This window comes from Balearica regulorum, chromosome 1 (genome assembly GCF_011004875.1).
Source record: "Balearica regulorum gibbericeps isolate bBalReg1 chromosome 1, bBalReg1.pri, whole genome shotgun sequence".
In the NCBI taxonomy this organism is placed as follows: Eukaryota; Metazoa; Chordata; class Aves; order Gruiformes; family Gruidae; genus Balearica; species Balearica regulorum.
The window spans coordinates 37,997,985-38,007,461 of record NC_046184.1 but is presented as its reverse complement, the minus strand read 5'-3'; the positions used below and the strand labels follow the sequence as shown (position 1 = coordinate 38,007,461).

The window sequence follows — 9,477 nt, the reverse complement described above, 5'->3', positions numbered from 1 at the left end:
ATATACCAGGCAACCGCTACGTACAAACTTGTTTCTTCAAGCAGACATGAGTTTCTTTAACGATGCTTTTGCGACTGTGGTGGTGCCATCCCGATTGCCAGAGTGCCGGTGGGTTCACAACCTGCCGAGGGGACACCGGGAGAGGGGTGGCACACGCGGCACCTCGTGCACAGCATGTGCCAGGCACGGCGACGCCGTGGCACGTCTGTCGTGACAGAGGAGGTGTCGGTCACGCACCGCGTCCCGGCGCTCGGCTGTGCCTGTGCAGGAGCGGGCGGCCACCTGAAGCCCGGGGGAGCGGAGGGCTGACTGCCTGACCGCACCGTCTCTACACGTCGCACCGCCGTGCAGTCGCCCTCCTCAGCGGGGGAAGCAGCACGCCTCAAGGCGTTTGCGAGCACCGAGCTCCTTGCTGCCCGCAGGAAGCCGTGCGGGGCCGCGACGGCGCCCGCCGCCCTCCCCGTGCCCGCCCCGCCCCGCGCCCCCCTCCCGCCGCCGGCGCCGGGGCCGCCCCGCTCCTGTGGGCGCGCAGCGGCAGAGGGCAGGCGCGGCCGGAGCGGCAGCGGCAGCCGGCGGGCCCCGGGCGCGGCGGGCGGGCGGTGCGCGGAGCATGGCCCCGGCGGGGCGGCTGTGCGCCGCGCTGCTCTGCGGAGCCCTCAGCCTCTGCAGCCTGCGGGCCGCGCCGCGGCAGCCCGACACGCTCTACCTGTGGATCGACGCCCAGCAAGCGCGGGTGCTCATCGGTAAGCGGGGCCGCTCCCCCCCCCCCCCCCCGACCCCCAACAGCCGGCTACCGCGGCGGGGGCGGCCGAGCGGCGGGCGGGAGCCTTGCGCGGAGAGGAGCCCGGCTCGGCGGGGCTGCCGCCCATCGCGCCCCTTTGCCTTTCGCAGGCTTCGAGGAGGATATTCTGATCGTGTCCGAAGGGAAGATGGCCCCGTTCACGCACGACTTCAGGAAAGCCCAGCAGAGGATGCCCGCCATCCCCGTCAGCATCCACGCCATGAACTTCACCTGGCAGGCAACGGGACGGGTAGGTGCAGAGATGGGGCCGCGACGAGGCGCGGGGGGGGGCGGCTCTTTAAACCCAGGCAGGTGGTTTGGTTGTGGAATAGTTGAGGAAACCCTCTCCGAGGCGTGCCGGGCGTGGGTCGCACGCCGTCGTGCCCCTCGGCGGACCCGCGTGGGCAGCGCCTTCAGCCCCAGCGCCCCGCGGGGTCCCGGGGCGCGGGGGGGCTCCGGTAGCGGCGGGGGCGGGAGGCAAAGGGCGGTGGGGAGGGCGCGGGGAGCGGCGGGAAACGCGGCCACATCGCCGGGAAAGTGTGTTGGACGGCGGGGTTGTAAAGGGCGTGGGAGAGCCCGGCAGGCTGGTGAGGCGTGAGCAGACAACCGGAGTTGGCCAGGAAGACACCAGTTGCTTTTACTTTTAATAGAATTTTACCTGGCAGTAGTTATGTGGATGCAATTTTCTTTTGACTTTCTTTAGCTTATGGACATATACTACACGTTATTCATTGATCTCTATTTGCTAAATGTGCATGCTTAATGGGTAGTCCTGGTAAATAATACCTCTCTTCTGTAGACTTAATTTTACCGGGTTTAATTGCAAAACCACGTAAATCTGCAGCGTATCGAATACCTTTGGATTCTTTTATTGAAAAGATAAGAATGCGTGACATATTTTCATGAAGAAACATATGCACGATTTGACACACTGACAACGTATGTTAAATTTGCATAAAGCTGAACCATGTTAGCATACATTATCATGGATACAGAAAAAAATCATTGTAACATAAAAACGGTGGATAAAATGAATTCATTTTCACAATGCTGAACATTGACTTTATACAATAAAGAGCTTGGTAAAGATGAAACAATATTTACCTTCAAATAGTCAGATGTATAATTCAGCTAAGTGCAGCTTCACAAATTCAGTTGTCATTTTGGTTGTTTTAAAATACTCTTCGTAACTACAGGACTTGTTTGGCTTTAAGGTGACGTCTGAGGACCCTGTAATTTTTGCTATCCTCACAAAGCCTTTGAGTTTAGGAAACACTTTACTTCCTCTTTTAGAGAGGGAGGCGAATGCGGAGAGACAAAACTTACTCACAAAGGCTAAGTGACTTGCTCAAGGTCTTTGGCGTTCCAGTCCAGCTTTACAGAGAAAACAACTTTGTACACCAAGGCTTGGCATTTAAATAATTGGAAATAATTAGTGCGTTTTGGGACTATATTTCTTGCTCTATTTCTCTGTCAGCTTCAGTTGCTGTCCATGATAAAACTACCTGGTTTTGGAAAGGAAGATTGAGATGTTAGTCTGAAGCCTGCCCCTCTTCTCTTGTCCTTCTTTCTTGTGCTCTGTTCTCCCTCCTTTGCTGCCAACAGGAAGCTTATTAGGAAAAGATGGTTGTAGCACTGATTTCAGTGAGAAGAGTTACAGCATAGGCAAGTGTTGCCCTTGATGCAACTTGCATGACTAAATCCCTTCTGAGCAGCAGCAAAGCTGTTTAACCCATTATTCCTCCTCCTCTTTGCTGAATTACTGAATTCCTGTTAGACAAAACATAATTAGTAAGTGAAATACCTAAATGGTTAAAGTAGCATCATTGCACTACTGTGTTCCTAGAACAGTGTGTTAACTTTCAGATGTTTATGGCTCAAACAAGTGTTCACACTGAGATACTTCTGCATTTGGAGATTTTATAATCCCATCTAGCTACTCCTTACAAGTTCATCTGTGTGTACAGTCAATATAAACATTGGCACTCCAGTCTTACGGCTGTAGATATTTAAATACTTTTGCAGGTCTGCAGATGAAGAACAGGATTTCAACCAGCAGCCTGAGCTAAGGAAGGAGTTTCAGCCCTCTGGTGTTTTAGGAGTGGGGGACAAAATGGACATACTTAGCATGCTAGAGAAAATGTCTAATTTTCGGTAGCACAAACGATCCTATTGGGTTTTGCATCCCTTAGAGGTGTTTGAGTTCAGCTGTCTCTTATCCGGAGTTCTTGTCATGCTCTGTGGAAACCAGGGCACTTACTGTCCCTATGCCACCCAGACCTTTTCCTGATGGGAAGGGACAGGAAAAAACACAAGTATTTCTTCTGTAGCCCATAGGACAACAACATCATTGGTATATTTTTTTATATATCTCAATTGAACAATGCCCACAGTAGTGTTGCAAATGGAGTGGGATAAAAGTTATTTGTGGCAAAAGAACACAGTTTCTTTTTCACAGAATTTCCAATATTTTATGAGGGGAAGAAATGAGTAAATTTTAGCAGGTTTTTTCAGTGTTCTGTTTTGGTTTTAAGTATACAGGTTCTTAGAAGTTTCCACTGATGAGTCCAGGAAAGTACTAAATACTTGCTACCTTTATTCTGGCAGAATACTTTTGTGTGGGAATTTCCTCAGTCAGGGAAGGGGAAGTAGGAAGGGGAAGGAGAAGGAGGAGGGGAGGGGAGAAGGAGAGGAAAGGGGAGACAAGAGGAAAAGGGAGAAGAGAGGCAAGAAAGGAAGTAGTAGTAGAAAAGGGGAAAAATACTGATACTCTCTGAAAAAAGAAAGGCATTCAAGATATTGAAGTACTAGACTACTTTCTGTAAAATGACTGTTAACTAGCGTACAGTTGTCTCTTGTTTGGTAAAACTGAAATGATTTCTTCTGTGAGTCTTGAATCCTGTGCCTTATAGACTTCTTACCCTTACCCTTGTATCCCACTTGAGATCTGAAGGTGTTTCTCTTGGGCTCCAAGGTTTTGGGGGCTGTCAGTTGTGTGTGCCACAGCCTCTAGCAGTAGCTAGACCCCTTTTGGGTCTGTAGATATAACACTTCTCCAGGAGATGCTGTCTGTGACATTACATGGGTCCTAGCCCCGATACCAACAAGACAGGGGAAGGAGAGAGCAGCTGGGTGGGTACCTGGCAGCCAGTCAAGGTCAACCCACCACACCTGGGATCTCCAACAGGGTAGGGCTAAGTCTCTCCTGACTTGCATCTTGTATTCCTGTTTACACCTCTGGAAATTGGGTATAAATATCCTGTGGGTAGATTCCATCTACCTGCTTCTGGGATAAATAATGATCCAACTTGTAGATGAGTATATAATCCAACCCAGGGAGTGGCAAGACTTCTCAGTCCTGCACTGCTGCATATGTCCATAGTCTAGTTCAAAAATGTCTGTAGAAAGGAACATTTTAAGGACTAGATTATACCTGTATTCTGTGTAAACTGGAGCGGCAAAGCCCCGCTGGATTTAGATGTTATGTTTCTAATACAGTGGCCTTTGTGCCCTGGATCCATTTTACGTGGAAAAGATTTTGCATGGTAAACAAACAATTAAAGCCATTTTCACTAGAAAGCATTAACCAAAGAAAAGCATTAGTTGCTTTTAGTCCTTAGCCCATTAGTTCTAATTAATTATTAGGAAATAGTAGGGGAAACCCAAAATTTAAGGGTCTGAAGGTACTGAATACCTGCTTTTTCTGGCAAAGTCAGGATGAGCCAGGGGTTACGAGAAGGCTAGAGTACTGCAGAACAGGATTGTTATGTTTTTATGCACCTTATGTTTTTACCTATGAATTTAAATGTGAGATCACAGATGTTATGTTCTCTTTAGAAAAAGACGTAACCTGGGTAAGTTGGTAGTTACAAAGATTGCTTCTTGATTTGAAAGATTTAAAAAAGCAAAAATCGGTAGTAGTATATAGCATACAGTAGGCATCTGTGTAACCACTAGAGCTCACTAGTGTGCTGCTTGCTCTTATTCTGTACGGTTTTTGCAAAAGAAAGAATAATGACTTTTGGAGGTCTTGTCCCCAAAAACACTTTAGAGTCTTAAAGCACTTCCCAATGAGAGAGGAACAGACCCTAGTATGCTGACTAATGCTGTGGCATTTTTCACTATGTCCACCAGTAGAACGTACCAAAGATTCTGGTGATAACCTCATTTCTACGTTTAGGAACTTATGGCAGGTATTCAAGCTCCAAATCCACGTGTGTTTAACTTTCAGTGGGACTTCTGACAGCAATAAAATTAAGCTCACATGTGAATGAGTATTGGTGGGAGAGAACCATATCAAAAGAAAGGTTGATCAGAGCATAGGAAGCAAGTGTTCAGTGACAGAGCAGCAGCTGGGTTGTTTTAATAGACAGGAGATGAAAAAAGAAACCAAAAAGCAAATTGGAATTTTTGTTCTGCAGCAGTCTCTGGTCTGATCCACAGAAACAATCAGTCTGGGCCACAACCTGCCCAGGCTGCTTTCTTCCTTTCAGATATGGGAGAAGTATTTGGGGTTAGATGAGTTATTGTAGCAGCTTGCTTCCTGCTCCCAACTGTCATGAGTACCCCACGACTCCTCTCTTGTTGCACGGTTGAATGATGTGACATCTGAATACTCCATCCTGCACTGATGCGTGAATGGGATGTGGCCCACGTGACTGTACAATGCATATGTATATCTCATGGTGCATGGATGTCGCATGTATGTTACGTGCTAAAGACATATCCAGCCTTGTGCTGCTGGATGCGCATCTTCGTGTGGAGTGGTCCTGCCCTATGACAGGAGATGTGCATGTGTGCACAAGGGGATCAAGTGCTGAGGAAAGGTCTTTGGTGTGGGAGTGCTTCTGGTCACAGGAGCACAAGTGTCAGGAGATAAGGGGGCATCCCAGCACGTAGTCCTCGGGACCATTAAAAGAGGCAATTGGACCTGTCCCTACTGGAACAGCTGGCTTACTTCTGATGAAAGAGTTATTGATAACCTTGAGTAAAGCAAGAAGATGCCCAGCTCTTCAGAGGGCATATATGTCATCAGTGCATTTTCTAGCATCATTTCTATATTGTAAAGTGGAACTTAGGAACGGTGTATAATTACAGCTGCTGGAGGCTAGTTCTGATCTCAACCCCAAACAGCTCAACTGATTTCTCTGGAATTACCTTATATTGCTGAGATGTAGCCTGACCACAAAGATAGAATGGAATATCCAGCTATGCCGGGAGAAGTTTTGTTTCCTTGCCCAGAGGAAAGCTAACAGACCAATTTTAAGGCATTATTGATGCAATAGGGTGCTCCATTCAAACATCACTATTTCCCTGATAAACTGAAAGAAAACAAAATACAGTGAATTTCAAAACATGTAATTCTTCAAAGGAAACTTTTCTTCAAAGAAACTGCTGAACTTTTTGTAAGTATCTTATTCATACCTAGTGATTACAGTGATGCTTTTCAGCTTAAAAAATGTCTCATATGCACAATTCAGGGTTTTTTCCCAATACATGTATGGCTATTCTGGAAGTTTGGTCAAGGCAATTGCATAAACTTGCACTCTTGGGATTTACAGTAGTACCTTCACTGTGGTTTCATGTCACCAAACAGAGGAAATACTTTGTTTTCTGACCTCTGTACCAAAATTTCCACGTGGAATGTGAAGATGTTTACATACTGTGAGCATGATTTTTAGACAGGGGGTTCTCATATCGAGAGCACGGCTCCAAACCTTTAATATTTAGATTCTGCTCAGCTGTGGTATTTTGCGTCTCAGTGTTGTAGACATGCCACCAGGGATCAAAGTAATGCTGTAGAGATCCCACTTTCTTAGTAAAGCAGGCATGTGCCAGCCATCTGTTGTATCTGCTGATAGAAAACAGCAGTAAAGTTTCTCAAAGTTTTGCCAAGAAGAAAAAGGGGGGATTTATTGCTCAGCAGAGATGAGTTACAAGGCACCTTGTAGCGTAAGCTACATCTGGTTTCCATAGCAATTTACATGGTATATGTGTAAACGACACAATTATTCTTTTTACACAGCAGTGTAAAGCTGCGTTAAACAAACTGTTCTTCAAGATTTTCATTGTTTATTCTTTCTATAACTATTCTAATACATTTTTAACAAAAAAGCTTAAGTAATAAAATATTTTCACTACTTTTACAGTAGTAGCTGCATTGTACAACATAACTGTTGAAAAGCACTGGAACTAACAGGACACCCCAAGCTTCAAGACTATATTTTGTGAAAACGTACAGATTTCTCTCCCCATGTTGCTAACAGGTTTTTTCTGAAATATAAAATCCAGACTGTGTTGCTTTCCTCTTCTTTGTGGAAGTGAAAATGTTTTCTGTCAACATCACCTCTTTTTTACAGACAGTTTCCCAAGTATGTTCTGAGTGGTCTAAAGTTAATACCATTACAAGTAACACCACGGAGTAAAAAGTAAGAGCTAACCATAATGAGAACTAACTGGAAAAGTTTTTAATGTATTTAACTTCTTCTGTGGGTATCATGCTTTCCAAAGAGGGGTTGGGTTTTTTTTGGGTAGCTACAAGTATGAATGACTTGCTTCTAGCTAAGTGAATTAAGTACATACAAAACAAATGTAAGAAACCACTCTTCCTAGGGCATGCACATATGTAAGGTATATGGTGCGACCAGAGCTTTCAAAACAGTGATCTGTAGTAGGTATTTGCATCATGTTGAACAGAATTTTAAGTATTGTATAACTTAGCTCAGAGCAATGAGTTCCTGATTAGTATTTTTGAAGCTTTCAAGAAAACACATCTCAAAACTATTTTTGTGTCACCTTCCTGTGGCTTTACACTTGGCTTGCCAGGGTTTGTTCTTTTATTTTCCTTTTTGTGTACAAATTCCACCTTTTGAAAGATGCTACTTTACTTCTAGTAGTCTCTTTTATTCTGCTGTTCAACTATGTTGGGTTTTTTGTTTTGCTGGGGATTTTTTGTTTGCTTGTTTGCTTTTTAACTGTTTATTTGTGGCCAAACTCTTCACTACATCAGATTGTAGCCCAGAAATGGTGGAAAGTGCAGTCACCTGAAATGCACAGCGAAGAATGGACAGTTGCATTGCAATACTGAGTCTTCTCCATAGCAACACACACGGTGTTCTTTGCAGTGAATTATATGTATAATATGTAGTAGATGTCTGTTGCTGCAGATGTATGTTTCAGTAAAAGTAGAAGATAGCTTTATTGGTATTTTCTGTTTCATAAATGGGGTTTTTTTGAAAACTGTAAATGGAAGAAACAGAAAATCAGTCACATTTTGGATAGGTTGTTGAATGCACAGTTAACTTTGCATTTTTTGTCTTCTGTTTGGTTTGTGGAGACTGACATTCTGAAATCTTATTTGTAATAAATTGTGATTGTAATGAAATATATATAATAATGTATGTAAAAATGTAATGAAAGACTGGCTCTTCTTGTACAAAATAAAGTTGAGATCCATGTACAAAAAGCACCTGGGCTATCTGTGACACTTTGAGCTGGGCTAATTGTATAAAGTAACAGAAATCCTGCTCAATGAGAATGCATGCATTGAGATCAGATGAGTTTTCCCTTTGGGTGGCACCCTGGCAGATGATGTGTGTGAGCCGACAGTCCTACCAGGCCTCTGCGTGCGTCACTGGTCCTCCCAATCTCTAATGAGACCCGTCAGCCTGTAGTAGAATCTGCAGAAGATTTGTCTCTTTCCTTACACTTACTTCATAGAAGAAAGAGCTAAATAAGGAAAACCAGACACGTCCTGAAACTCCTGTGAGGCATGTTCCCATCCCTTCATGCCCCTTCCATGGACTCACTCCAGTAGGTCCATGTCTCTCTTGCACTGGGGAGCCCAGGACTGGACCCAGCACTCCCGGTGTGTCTCACCAGGGCTAAGCAGAGGAGAAGGATCGCCTCCTTTGACCTGCTGACAGTGCTCGGCCTGATGCAGCCCAGGAGGATGTTGGTCTTTGCCACAAAGGTACATTGGTGGCTCACAGTCAACTTGGTGTCCACCATGACCTGCAAGTACTTTTCTGCCAAGCTGTTTTGCAGCTGCTTGGCCCCCAGCATATACCAGTGCCTGGGGTTGTTCCTCGCCAGGTGCAGGACTTTGCACTTCCCCTTGTTGAACTTCATGAGGTTCCTGTCAGCCCGTTCCTCCAGCCTGTTGATGTCCCTCTGGATGGCAGCATGACCTTCTGGTGTGTCAGCCACTCCTCCCAGTCTTGTATCATCTGCAAACTTGTACACAGGCTATACTGTCACAATGTCCAGGTCATTAATGAAGATGTTGAACAGTATGAGACCTAGTGTCAATGCCTGAGGTACACCACTAGTGACTGGCCTCCAGCTGGACTTCGTGCTGCTGCTGCTAACCCACTGAGCCTGGCAGTGCAGCAGTCCACCTCACGTAAATTCCACTTCCTCACTTCTTCTGTGGGGATGTTGTGGGAGACGGTGCCGAAAGCCTTACTAAAGTCAAGGTAAACAAAATCCACTGCTCTGCTCTCATCCTCCAGGCCAGCCATTAACACGAAATGGGCCAGGCAGGAACACAAAACTGAGACTGGCTTGTACAATCACAGTGAAGCAGCAAACTGAAACCTGCCCCAGAAAAAGTAATATAAATAAAGCAAAGACACTGATACTGTTGTACAGAGGGACTGAGAAGACCTTATCCAGCTCTGATACCTGAAATCCAC

At 45.5% G+C, this 9,477-nt stretch overlaps 1 protein-coding gene across 1 annotated transcript in view; it reads left to right on the top strand.

Moving 5' to 3' along the window:
* The first annotated feature begins 510 nt into the window (after positions 1 to 510).
* The window catches only part of WIF1 (Wnt inhibitory factor 1), a 45,062-nt gene continuing 36,095 nt past the window's right edge, over positions 511 to 9,477 (top strand). The window contains exons 1-2 of the mRNA XM_075745834.1: positions 511 to 743; positions 892 to 1,031. Coding sequence (XP_075601949.1) covers positions 611 to 743; positions 892 to 1,031 — 273 coding nt within the window. The 5' untranslated portion in view covers positions 511 to 610. The remainder of the gene's footprint in view (positions 744 to 891; positions 1,032 to 9,477) is intronic.